The sequence below is a fragment of the Rhinolophus sinicus genome, linkage group LG10, assembly GCF_036562045.2.
Source record: "Rhinolophus sinicus isolate RSC01 linkage group LG10, ASM3656204v1, whole genome shotgun sequence".
Classification (NCBI taxonomy): domain Eukaryota; kingdom Metazoa; phylum Chordata; class Mammalia; order Chiroptera; family Rhinolophidae; genus Rhinolophus; species Rhinolophus sinicus.
The window spans coordinates 35,241,011-35,254,961 of NC_133759.1; the positions used below are offsets into that span (position 1 = coordinate 35,241,011).

General features: G+C 41.7%; 1 protein-coding gene across 1 annotated transcript in view; it reads left to right on the forward strand.

The window, feature by feature from the left end:
* The window catches only part of PCCB (propionyl-CoA carboxylase subunit beta), a 56,809-nt gene that overhangs the window by 38,779 nt on the left and 4,079 nt on the right, over nt 1-13,951 (forward strand). The window contains exons 8-11 of the mRNA XM_019747974.2: nt 2,053-2,173; nt 4,014-4,095; nt 8,756-8,879; nt 13,772-13,879. Of these exons, the coding sequence (XP_019603533.2) occupies nt 2,053-2,173; nt 4,014-4,095; nt 8,756-8,879; nt 13,772-13,879 (435 nt within the window). The remainder of the gene's footprint in view (nt 1-2,052; nt 2,174-4,013; nt 4,096-8,755; nt 8,880-13,771; nt 13,880-13,951) is intronic.

A 13,951-nucleotide genomic window follows, 5' to 3' on the forward strand; every position in this document is an offset into this window, starting at 1 on the left:
CCCTGAGGGAGAGTGGCTGGTATGCTCAGTGAGCAGCAAGGAGGGTAGTTGGCATAGAGACATGACATGATCTGACTTAAAGAGTTGGCTTTGGCTGCTGTGTGGAGAAGAGACTGTAGGGGCAACAGTGGAAGCAGGGAGTCTGATGGAGTGAACCTGAGCATTTCTGGCTCTATTTTCTCTCGCGTGTCTATGGTCCTGTTTGGCTGTTCTCTGATTTCAGAGTGTTCTTGAGGACTGATATATTATTTATTTATTTATTTATTTGTTTGTTTGTTTATTTATTTATTAAATTTATTGGGGTGACAATTGTTAGTAAAATTACATAGATTTCAGGTGTACAATTCTGTATTACATCATCTATAAATCCCATTGTGTGTTCACCACCCAGAGTCAGTTCTCCTTCCATCACCATATATTCGATCCCCCTTGATCAATGTGCTTGACACATTGATCCCCCTTACCCTCACCTCCCACCCCACACCTCCCACCCCCCTTACCCTCTGGTAACCACTAAACTATTGTCTGTGTCTATGAGTTTCTGTTTCTCATTTGTTTGTCTTGTTCTTTTGTTGTTCTTGGTTTATATACCACATATTAGTGAAATCACATGGTTCTCTGCTTTTTCTGTCTGACTTGTTTCGCTCAGCATTACTCTCTCAAGATCCATCCATGTTGTCACAAATGTTCCTATATCATCTTTTCTTACCGCCGAATAGTATTCCATTGTGTATATATACCACAACTTCTTTATCCATTCATCTATCGAAGGACATTTTGGTTGTTTCCATGTCTTGGCCACTGTAAATAAAGCTGCAATGAACATTGAAGCACACGTGTCTTTATCTCTAAATGTTTTCAGATTTTTTGGGTAGATACCCAGGAGAGGGATTGCTGGGTCATATGGCAATTCTATTCGTAATTTTTTGAGGAACCTCCACACTGCCTTCCATAGCGGCTGCACCAGTCTGCATTCCCACCAACAGTGTATGAGGGTTCCTTTTTCTCCACAGTCTCTCCAACACATGTTACTATTTGTCTTGTTGATGATAGCCATTCTGACTGGGGTGAGGTGATATCTCATTGTGGTTTGATTTGCATTTCTCTGATGATTAGTGACGTTGAGCATTTTTTCATATGTCTATTTGCCATTTGTATGTCCTCTTTGGAGAAATGTCTCTCCAGGTCCTCTGCCCATTTTTCAATTGGGTTGTTTGTTTTTTTGTTGTTGAGTTGCATGAGTTCCTTGTATATTCTGGATATTAGGCCCTTATCGGAGGCACTGTTTGCAAAAATCTTCTCCCATTCAGTTGGTGGCCTCTTTATTTTGTCAATGGTTTCTTTTGCTGTGCAGAAGCTTTTAAGTTTCATATAGTCCCATTCATTTATTTTAGCTTTTACTTCCATTGCCTTTGGAGTCGGACTGATATCTTGATTCCTCACTGGGGCCAGACGGTTCCCCTTCTTCCTTCTATTCCTTCCACCATTGCTGACATTATGTGCCAATATAATAAAAGAATGGCTATTCTTTTTTTTTTTTTTTATTTCCAGCTTTGTTGAGAGGTAATTCACATACAATCAGGCACTGTTCTTGATATGGGACTACAGTGGTAAGACAGGCCTGGTCTCTACCCTGTTGGAGTTGATATTCTAGGGGAGACGTCAGGTAGTAAACGGAAATAAACAGGTACAGAAGGGAAAAGTGTGAAGAGAACTCCCACACAGTCCAGGGATGGGAGGTGAGGCGCGTCAGGGGAAGGGTATGCTCTAGAGAGGTGCCAGGGAAAGCCCCTCTGACTAGGTGACGTTTGAGCAAAGACCTGAATAAAGAAAGGAGTGGCCCTTGCAGAGGTACAGAGTGAGGGAGTAGGCTGCCTGAATTGAAGACTAGCCGGAAGGTATGTGGTTTGTGGTATCCCATCCTCAAGGGAAGACAGAGCTGTAAGCACAGTCTGCCACAGACTTGCCCTAGAAGGGGAGGTGGGCATGAAGCAGCATTTTTGGGCTGTCAGACAGGTGCACTGTCCCATTATAACCTCCCTGTTTTCTCAGGTGTTGCCCACAGAGCTTTTGAAAATGACATTGACGCCTTGTGTAATCTCCGGGAGTTCTTCAACTACCTGCCACTAAGCAGTCAGGACCCGGCGCCCATCCGCGAGTGCCATGACCCCAGGTGAGTTGCAGGCCGGAGCACCTGCTCTCATTTTGCAGCTTGGCTTGACCATCTTGGGCCCCTCTGCCTTAGCAGGACCTCCAGGGTCTTTCCTCTTGGGCATCTTGAAGTGGATTGTGGAGTGGGCATGGTGATGGCATGTCTGGGTATAGGAGTAAAGATAGATTGTTTTAATTCACTTTTTTCCTTTGTGTAATATCTGATAGGTAGTTTGGGAATAGAATGGCCAAAAAAATTGATTTCTAAGAGCGTAATTTGTCCAGAATTAGAGATAGAAGTGTTTTTTTTGTGTGTATCTTGACATGAAATAAGTGTGAAATGGTGTAGACAGCATGCCCTTTAAGAAATGTGCTTATGCACACACGCTTGCTTGGGGCCAGAGGCTGGGGTGGTCCTGGGGAGGGTGTGTTGCTGGCCACCTAGTGTAGACCGTCTTTCCTGCTTGCTATTAAGGCTACTGCCTGATGGGGGGCGGGGAGCACCACACAGTAAACCAGAGACCCAGATGGGGACCTATTGCTCCGGACCTCTGGCTGCTTCCTTCTCCATTTTGTTTCCTCTTCAATTTTGAAGCACTCACTTGACCTGGACTTTTCTTCTGCGGAAGGGATTTGGAGTTATATTCCTTGAGAAGCCATGTTTAGACACTGCCCTGGGGGGTGGACTCAGTCTCCTACCTGTGGGGCGCTGTCTGGACCAGGGAAGCTCTGAAGAGTCATGTCCCCAGGGCCCTGCCCTGCCTGTGCCTTCCCCACTCCTCAGAGGGTACGACCAGTGGCTCACTATATGTAGTCATGAAAGGGAGGGTGTTCCCAAGGCCCAGAAGAGCGGCACAGCCTCCTTTTTTGAGCATCTATACTACTTGGGATTCTTGAAATGCTTAGGACATCGTTTGAAGGTGTGATGGTGTTAGGGCCACGGGGGCACAGAAATGTCTAAAAAGCCCAGCCATACCTCCTCTTCATAGGATCCCAGGGAAGCAATGAGTATATACATATGTAAGTAGCAAATGAAAAGTAAGGGAGAACTTTATTATTTGGTGGGACTATGCCCAATATCCCTGTGCCACGCTCTCTGGAAGTCGGGCTTGCTGGGATATGTGGCTTGACCAAGGCCAAGCCTCAGCCCAAGTGTGTATCTTAGGGTCAGAACAACCCCTGGCTGCCCACATGGGACAGGAAGAGAGCCTGCTGGATAGCGACATGTTGCTGAGGCCTGTGGCAGCGAGTGCGCCCTGGCTCGGCCTTTTTGCTCAGCCACATGCACACAGGAGGAAGCAGAGCTAGGAGCCTGTTTGACGGTTAGTCCTCAGTGATTGTGACCACCAGGGGACCTATAGCTTTGCTTTTTAAAAGGAGCTCTAGCAAATTTACTTCCAGCAGGGAACGTGAACCCACAGTAATTTTAGCAGAGCTCTGACTGCATTTCCAAGTCCTTGTTCTTTTATTTTTAATGTCTCAGGAAGTCAGACTGGGACCCTCCCCCCGCCCCAAGATAGTGTCTTGTTTGCTATAATGTCCTTTAGTGCCCCATATGGTACCTAAAATGTAGGAGGTATTCAGAGAGGATAAATGAAGGAATCACATTCAAGGGAATAAGCTCATTTTTTTCTTCTAAATGAAAACAGAAAGCTCTTTTGGATTAATATGAAGCTCAGGTTCAGTTCAGTATGGGGGTAACAAAGGAGTACATCTTTGGGGACTGCTTTGCAAGCCCGGTAAGGACAGAATCAGCCCAGCCCCCACCATGGGTCTCCCCCATTTCTTCTCCCATTCCCCACCCACTGAAGGCAATTGGCTCTTCTGGTATTGATTGTATCTGCTTCTTTTTCTATCAAAAGTGACCGTCTGGTTCCTGAGCTTGACACAATTGTCCCTTTGGAATCTACCAAAGCCTACAACATGGTGGACATCATACACTCTGTAAGTGCTGCATTTGCCTGTCTTGTCTGTGCTGGCTCAGCCACGTCCATGGTCACTGTGCTTTGGCCTCGTGAGGAAGTGCTAGACCCACAGGCTTTAACATCAGGCAGTACAGGCAGAGCATTTGCTGGGGCCAGGACCAGGGGCCACTGGATGGTGTGTTCTAGGAAGAGCTGGTGGCTGCAGCCATCCTATTGGCTCAGATGGACCCGGTCTCATATAATATAAGACCGGGACTTATAAATTTTTGCTCCAAAAGACGCGTTAGAGCTGCTTGTCCAACTAGGTCTTATTTTCGGGGAAACATGATAGTATACTGTGTGTGTGTGTGTGTGTAGAGAGTTTTAGCTTTTCCTATCCAATTACTTCATGTCATTTCTTTCTCTTGTCTAATTCCATTGTCTGTACTGCATATTTTATCAAATGCAATCATGAGTAATGGTTGTGATAGTGGATATGTTTGCCTTATTCCTAACTTTAGAGAGCCATTAGTGTTTTCTAATATTATGTCTTTATATCTTTTTTCATATTAAGAAGGCTACCACTGGTTCCTGTTTTAACTTTTATTGCTTGATTGTTTTTTAGATCAGGGATGGGTATTGGATATCATTAAATGCCCTTTCAGCATTTATGGTGATCACATGATCTCCTTAGATATATTTATAAATCTATCTTACTGGATTTCTCAATATTAAACTGTTCTTACATTCCTGAAGTAAGCTCTACTTGTTATGTTTTGCTAATGTTTTATTTTGGATTTTTGCATCAGTATCATCTGATATTCACTGATTTATTTTTTTGAGGTTATTTTAAATTAGATTTTGGTGTCAGTGTGCTTGCTTCGTGTATTAGTCTCTTAGAGCCACCATAACGAAAGACCACAGACTGGTTGCATAAACCTCAAATTTTGCTCACAGTTCTGGAGGCTAAAAGTCCAAGATAAAGGTGTCAGCAGGGTTGGTGTCTGGTGAGGCCTCGCTCCTGGCTTGCAGATGGCTGTCTTCTTGCTGTTTCCTATGGTCTTTCTTCTGTGTGCACATGGGGAGACAGCTCTGCTGTCGTTTCCTCTTATCAGGACACCAGGCCAATCAGTGCTCCACCCACATCACCTTAATTGAACTTTATCTCCTTAAAGGGCTTAATAGAGTCACATTACAAGTTAGGTTTTAACCTATGAATTTTGGGGGGACACACTTAAGTTCATAAAGTGTCATAAAAAGAATTTGCAAGTTTTCTTTCTTTTTCTATGCTCTGGAACAATTTAAATAGCATTGGGATTATCTGCTCTTTAAAAGATTTGATAGAAATTCCCCTGTGAAATTGCCAGGGTCTAGTGCTTTTTTGAGTGGCTTTTTGGTAACTTCCTCTGTTTTTCAATGTGAATATATGTCTCTTTAAAGTTTATCTTTGCTGTGGTCAGTTTGATAAAGTATATATTGTTTTCAACTTTATTCAATGCTAGCAATACAAATTAAAATTACACTGAGTTATCATTTCTCATCTGTCAGATTGGCAAAAAATAAAAAAAAAAACTTGAAAACATTTTCCACTGGTAATTCTATTGGGAAGAATTACCAGTGGAATACATTGCAGGCAGGAGAATATGGTAATATCTAAGACTAAACAGGCATTTACACTTTGACCCAGCAGTCCCACTTCTAGGAATTTACCCTGAAGGTACACTTCCTACCATACAAAATTATAGATGCACAAGATTACTATTATGACATTGTTATTTATCATGGCAAAATACTTTAAACAACATGGATGTAAGTTTCCAAATAATGCTAACATATAGGAGCTTGGTTGAATAAATTTGGTACACCCCCACAATAGAGTGAGAAAGATCGCTATGAACTGATGGAATGATTTCCCGGATATATTGTTAAGTGAAAAAACCCCAAGTGCAAAAGAATATCTATAGTATGTTATTTTTCATCTAAGATAGAAGGGGGAACTAAAAAAATAGAGATGTATGTACTCATTTTTGTAATACACACAGAAAGATAAACCAAAAAATGAGATTAAAATAGAAGGTGGGTGGAAGGGATGGGGAGTGGCACTATTAAACTATATTAATGTTTACATATTAAAAGAATAAAATCAACAAGACCAGGGGAAAACCTTTAGAATAAAACTACCTTTAGTTTAACAACAGAAATAGTAAAGAAATATTGAATTTTAGTTAGGTTTGTTTTTTTGCAGTCATATGGGTTAGCAATTCTGTAACCATTTTCTCTGCATTTGAGGATTAAATAAATAAGTACATTTTGAGGATAATGGGAATGAGATGTCCGCTGTAGGAGAAAGGCGTTAATGAATATTGAAGTGGGGAAAGCTAGAATGAACTCTAGTTGAATTCGACAAGCATTGGAGTTATCAATACAAGCTCATGGTTTTTATACTATTTTTAGTAATAAGTGTGTGTCTGTGTATCTCTGGATGTCTTAGCTCTGTCCTCCAGCTTCTTAGAGGCAAATACTCACTCAGTCACTCACTCTTACACTGCCCCTAAAAGGAACCCAGGTCCCTTGGAGAAGTGGCTGATTCAGTGCTTGGGATAGGAAAAAAATGAAAGACGAACTTGAAAGTGAGGTAATTCCAGAATGTAAAGTAGTACTCAAAGGATGATGGGAAATCATCAAAAGGGCACAGGAGCCACCTTGAATGAGGTCTCACTGTCAATCATAGGGCAATTTGAACGTAAAATAAATAATGATGGTAAAAGATTATAATCCATGTAATAAAACAACAACGCATAAGCTCATACTTGTGGAATATATAAGTAAATGGAAAAGGCAAAGACCTTTTTGACAGTAGGATGCTAAGCTACGGAGAAGGGAAAACGGAGATAGGGAAATCACCACTTGGCAACTGTCATGGCACTAATTGGGTCAGGCAAGAATCATCAATGAATGTCAAAACTAGTGGGTGAAAGTTTGATGAAGAATAGGATTTCGTATAGTTTCAAAGTATTTCCCCACTAAATACTTAATTAAAAATGGACAAATAGGGCCGGCCTGGTGGCTCAGGCGGTTAGAGCTCCATGCTCCTAACTCCAAAGGCTGCTGGTTCGATTCCCATATGGGCCAGTGGGCTCTCAACCACAGGGATGCCGGTTCAACTCCTCGAGTCCCGCAAGGGATGGTGGGCTCCGGCCCCTGCAACTAAGATTGAACATGGCACCTTGAGCTGAGCTGCTGCTGAGCTCCCAGATGGCTCAGTTGGTTGGAGCGCATCCTTTCAACCACAAGGTTGCCAGTTTGATTCGGGATGGTGGGCTGTGCCCCCTGCAACTAGCAACGGCAACTGGACCTGGAGCTGAGCTGCGCCCTCTACAACTGCAACTGAAAGGAAAACAACTTGAAGCTGAACAGCACACTCCACAACTAAGATTGAAAAGGACAACTTGACTTGGAAAAAAGGCCTGGAAGTACACTCTTCCCCAATAAAGTCCTGTTCCCCTTCCCCAATTAAAAAAAAAAGGGGGGGCAATGAAAACAAAATAAAAAGGCAAGTCATAGACTGGCAAAAAATATTTAAAAAAAAAAGGACAAATAGTCACTTTATAAGAAAGAAGTCTGACATGTATCACCATCATTATGGACAAAATGACATCAAGTGCCTTTTGATGTAATTCACTGAGAAGGATATGTCTGGGATAGTCTGTCACAAATGCTTAACCTGAAATTAAACATGAAGAAACATTAAATCCAAATAGAAGGCAAATAACTCATCTTCAAAGATGTCATAATTGTGAAAGACACAGACTGAAGGGAAACAATTAAAGGAGGCTGAAGAGACCACTAAAAAGCACCAGGTGATCTTATGTCGGATTCTAGAACCAGATTTTGGTTGCTGTAAAGGATTATATTGGAATAAGTGGAAAAATTTGAATAAGGTTTTATAATAGTATTAATGTGAATTTCCTGATTTTGATAATATCAGTATAGTTATTAAGAGAATGTCCTTGTTCATAGGAGATATACCCTGAAGGACTTAGAGGTAAAGGGGCATCATGTCTGTAACTTACTCTCAAATAGTTCAGGGAAAAAATTTTGTGTGTATATATTCAGTGTGTGAAATATATGTAGAAAGAGAATATGTATGTACACACACACACACACACACATACACATAGAGATAGATTGAGAGAGAGGCAGGGAGAAGGAAACGATAAAGCTTATGTGGTAAAATGTTAATAAATGGGGGAATCTGGGTAGAGAATATAATCTTTTTTTAATAATGATTCTGGAAACTTATATAAGTTTGAAAAGAGTTCAAAGTAAGGTAAAAAAGTAAAATACATAATGCCAAATTCTAGCTCTGGGTGGTAAACACACAATGTGGTATATAGATGATGTATTACAGAATTGTACAGTTGAAACCCATGTGACTTTACTAACCGTTGTCACCCCAATACATTTTAAAAAATAATGCCAAATTCAAATAGAACCTTTAAAAAAGGCTGTACTGTTGTACGTCCCCCAGTAGTGTGCACGAGGGTTTCCCCCTCCAGAGGGAGGAGGTGGCCCTGCCTGTTGTCCTGCTCCCTTGTAGAACCTGTGGTGGGTGGCAGCTCTCTAGCTCTGTAATTCTGCAATATAGTTGTATCTTGTGCTTTGTCGTTTTGAACTCAGAAATAAATTGATCCCTGCAGGTTGTTGATGAGCGAGAATTTTTTGAGATCATGCCCAATTATGCCAAGAACATCATTGTTGGTTTTGCAAGAATGAATGGGAGGACTGTTGGAATTGTTGGCAACCAACCAAAGGTGGCTTCAGGTAGGAGGGGGAAGTTCTCATAAACCTCAGGTGGTGGTTGGGGGGGTGGTCAGGGCTGCGTGCGCCCTTGGTGTCTGCTTTCTGTCTTTTCCTCAGACATGGCCTTCCATGTCCAGGGAAAAAGCTCATAGATGTTGTAAAATCTCCTTTCTCTCTTAATGTTAATTTCTCAAAGTGCTCATTTCATACTTATTTTTTAAGGGTTGATAAATAACTCCTCCTCAGTTTCTAAGGTCTTTCCTTTTTCAGAGGTCTGCTTTCTATTCCCTCCAGTTAGATTTATGATTCACCCACTAAACTGTAAGTTCCATGAGGGCAGGGTTGTTGGTGTCTTACTCAGTTTTACCTCCAGTGCCTTCAGTGGTGCCAGGTGCACGATTAGTGTGAGACAAATGCCCAGCATCTTGCTGTGTCTGCCCCGCAGCTGTTTGCGATATGGCCGGACCCGAGTCACAGCCAGGTGGCAGGGAGTCTTCCATGGCTGTGCTCTGGTAGGGCTGGGCGTGTGCAGGGCACTGCAGACACGGCTTTCCTCCTCACTCTGCTCCTTCGTAGGTTTGTTGGGAATCCGTGTAGGACAAATATGCCCTCCCTTGTTGACTTAGCCTCATATTTGTTTCTGCCATGGCAATTTTTCTTGTCTTTAGAAAAGTGTTTTATTTTTAAAATTATTTTTTATTGAGGATATATATGCATCATAAAATTTGCCATTTTAATCATTTTTAAGTGTACAACACAGTGGCATTGATTATATTCACACTGTGTGCAGCCATTACCTCTATTTCCAAAATCTTTCAAATCACCCCAAATAGAGACGTCCTTTCTGCCCTACGCCCAGCGCTTGATAATCTAAATCTACTCTCTGTCTCTGTGAATTTACCTATTCTAGATATTCCATATAAGTGGAATCATGCAACATTTGTCCTTTTGTGTTCTGACAGAGATTTCCTGGAACACCAGGTGCTAAAGCAGACAAACAAGAAAACACCTTTCCTAGCCTTTGCAGACTGGCTCTGTGCTGGGTCCCTCCTTCAACACTTAGCCAGACTTAAACTCAGTTTAGGGATTAGCCCAAGGTTAAAGCATTGGGTCCTCACAAGTCTTTTGTAATAATACTGTGTTTTCATTTTCATTCATCTCTGTGTTTTCTAATTTATCCTTCTCAGGTCTTTTCTGGTCCTAGGAATACCTGTTTCTTTCTAAAGTCCCCTGTATACACAGATGTTCTTGAATGCTCTAATTTCCCAAAGAAACTCTCCCTGGTTTTTTCCTCCCAGGCCTTGGGTGAGCTCAACCGTAATCTTTTGCCCCACACGTCTGCAGGTTGTTCCCTTTGCCTTACAATGTTTTTGAGCAATGCCTGTCACTTTTCTGGCCTGGTGAGTTCTGATTTTGGTGAAACAGAGATGAAAGCCTGTGTCAATCCTTCAGGGAGCCCCCAGACAAGTCAGAGCAGACCTACACCACGGTTTATTACTGAGGTCTATTTTGCTCCCTCTAGAATAGGGAGAGTGTGCGACAAGTGTAATTGAAACAAAGCTTTTCTACCGTTTTTAAGTTGTCTTTTTTTGATTCAGCTTTCACTTGCATGTAAACCTTTGCCTGTTCCAAAGTGTTGACAAAGTTGGTCTGAAGTTTCTGCTTGTGTTTTGATATTTCTGTTGGGGTACAGGATCTTCGAGCTGCCTACTCCACCATTTGGTTTAGAAAAAGTGTTTTAAATTAGGAATTTACACACAGTGAAGTGCACTTTGTGCCTGTAGTACACTCTCAACTGTGCACATATCCCTTCCGTTCCTCCTCTGAGCTCTGTCTGTCTCTGGTGTAGACATCACATGATTTCCTGTGTCTTCTCAAAGATCTTTGTCAACACCCTGTGACTGCATGTGCAGGTTCGGGTGCCATTCTGGTGCCATACAGCACAGGACGACTTTCACAAGCCCACTTTTTAGGAAACTGCTTGGCTCGTCCTGGAAAATTTATTTACACATACTTAGGATATCTATTCCAAGGGCGTACCCCAGAGCTAGCTGGAGCCTGAACACTTGGTTCCCTTGTGGTCCCTTGACTTCCCTCTTTCTTGACTCAGTAATTCTTCATGATGTTTATGGAGTGGCAAGGTATGGGCATTTAGTAGGTCACTGCTTTTTTGAAGAAAGCCTGATTCATTTCGTGGACTTATTCATTCCCTATTTGTTACTAAAAGTCAGCTTCAGAGGATCACAGACGAAGTCTCCATTCTGGTTCTCAGTTCTTCATCGTAGAAGTCAGCCAGGGCTCATTGGGCACTCTCTGGATGCCAGGTGCCCTGACAGGCCTGGGCCTAGGGCTGAAGGTGGTGAGGCCCAGCGCTTGGACCTGGGGCCTGCTCCGGGGCAGCTCAGGGCCACAGGTTTTCATTTCTGACGTGTTCATTTCCCAAACGATTACATCTTGTTTTGGTTGTCAGAGCTCATCTGTGTGTTTTTTTTTTAGTTTGATTTTTATTCTAGCTTCTTTTTGTACTTTTTGCAATTTCTTAATTTAGAGTTGTCTTCATCCTGGAACTAATGACTCACATTCTTTATTTCAGGTCATTAACATAAGTTTGGAATGGAGAGGGCGGAGGGGAAATTGAAAACATTTTTATTGCGTTATAATTTACTCGCAACTGACTTCACAGCTTTTAAGTGTTCATTTTGATGGGTTTTGTTAATTTGATAATTGTATACAACCTTGTAATCACCATCCAAAGCAAGATATAGAACATTTCTATCATCTCAGAAAATGTGTTCAGCAAGAGGGAAGTTTTGCCTGTTTATTTTTTTTTTTCAGTTGTTTTGTCTTTTTGTTGGTTTCTAGGGTTCTCTATTATTCTGGATGTGTGTCCTTCGTCAGATACATGTATTACAAATTTTTTTTCCTGGTGTGTGACTTGCCTATTCAATTAATGAGTAGTATCTTTTGACTCATTATTTAAAAATTTTTATGAACTCCCATTTATCAGTGTTTTTTACTAATGATTAGAGCTTTTTGTCTCCTGTGTAAAATCTTTGCCTACTACAAGATTGCAAAATTAGTTATATGTTATCTGCTAGGAGCGTTGCAGTTCTGGGTTTTATGTTCAGGTCAACTGTCCGTTTTGAATTAATTTTTGTGTATAGTTTATAGATGAAATGGGTGTACTTTCATTTTTTCCCATACAGATGTTTAATTGTTCCATCACCGTTTGTAAAAAGACTTTTTCACATTGGATTGTTTTGGTGCCTGGTCGAAAATCAGTGTGTGGGTCTGTTTCTTCACAGTCTGTCTGTTTCGTGGTCTACCCTCATGCCTATGCCATCCGTTCTTGATTACTGGAGCCATATAGTTCTCAACCCAGGGCAACATTTGGCAATGTTGGAAACATTTTTGGTTGTCACAGGTGGGGATGGGTAGTGGGGCGTGCTACTGGCATCTAGTGGGTAGAGGCCAGAGATGCTGCTAAACATCCTATGTGCACAAGACAAACCCCCCCCAACAAAGAATTATTCAAGCCAACATGTTTATAGAGCCAAGTTTGAAAAACCCTGCTTTGTAAATCAGTCTTGAAGTCAGTATAAGTTTTCCAGTTTTGCTCTTTTTTAAAATAATGTTTTTAATTATTCTGTCTCCTTTGTATTGCCATATGAATTTTAGAATCTGCTTACCAATTTCAACAAGAGAACCTCCTATAATTTTGATAGGAATTGCTTGAAAATATATTTGTCCATTATGCTAGCTATTAAACTTTAAAAATAATTAAATCTGCATTAATTAAAATCGTATAAATAATTAAAATTAAATACAATTAGAAACGTAGTTTCTCAGTTGTACTAGCCATAGTACTTAATAGCCACGTGTGACTAGTGGTTACATAGCCAAAGAACCTTTCCATCTTCATAGAAAGTTTTTTTTGGACAGCATTATTATAGATCAGTTTGGAGATTTATTTATTCTGATCTAGGAGCAAGTAAGTTTGTAGATAACTATCAGATTATAGAAGTTCCATTGCAGTTTACTGCTAGTTGTTAATTATGAATGAATATTGAATTTTGTCAGATGTTTTTTCTGTATCTGTTGAGATGACCATGTGGTTTTTCTACTTTAATAGTTTCACTGGTTTTCACAGGTTAAATCAACCTTGAATCCTGGGATGAACTCCACACTTGGTCATGATGCATTAGTTTTTATGTATTGATGGATTTGAATTGGTAATATCTTAGGAATTTTTGCATCTGTGTTCATGAGGGATTTGGGTCTGCATTCTCTGTCATAATGTCCATCTAGTATCAGGATAATGCTGGCCTCATGAATCTGTTGGGCATTGTTCTAGGAGGAGAGAATTACTAGTAATTGAGCTCTTTGTGCCGCTTTCCAGATGCCATCTCCTTTCATACTTACAACCTTAGTAGGAGGTAGTAACATCCCTACTTAGCACGTGACAAACCTCAGCCTCAGAAATGAGACATAATTTCCCAAGGGCATAGAGCTATACTTGCTGGGGCCAGAATATGATTCCCAGTTACAGGGACTCGCAGCCTCTGAGTGACACCCCCCAGCATTGGTTCCCCTGGGGTAGACCAGGCTGTGCCTCAGGAGGCAGCAGCCCTTCTGTGTACGAGACAGAGCCTGACTGTGTGCCCTGGGCTGTGCTCCCAGCAATAAACCCCGGGGCTAAGGCTACTTCTGGGCCCTCTGGCCAGTGTCAGGTGGGTTCTCCTGTCTTCCTTATTTTTCCTGGAGTATGAGGGTTCCTCTTTACCATTCTCTGATGAGGAGGCTTGGATGCCTCCAAAGAAACCGGGCCTTGCGTGTTTGCTGAGCGTGCATTCCCATGTGGGTAGAACTGGGAATTGCCCAGAAGCTCAGCATGGATCACCTCTCTCTTCTAGGATGCTTGGATATTAATTCATCGGTGAAAGGGGCTCGTTTTGTTCGATTCTGTGATGCGTTCAACATTCCACTCATCACTTTTGTTGATGTCCCTGGCTTTCTGCCTGGTAAGTCATTGACATGGGTGGGGGCTGGCAGAGGTGGCTTTGCCCAGTGAGGCACCCACTTTACTTGGAGAT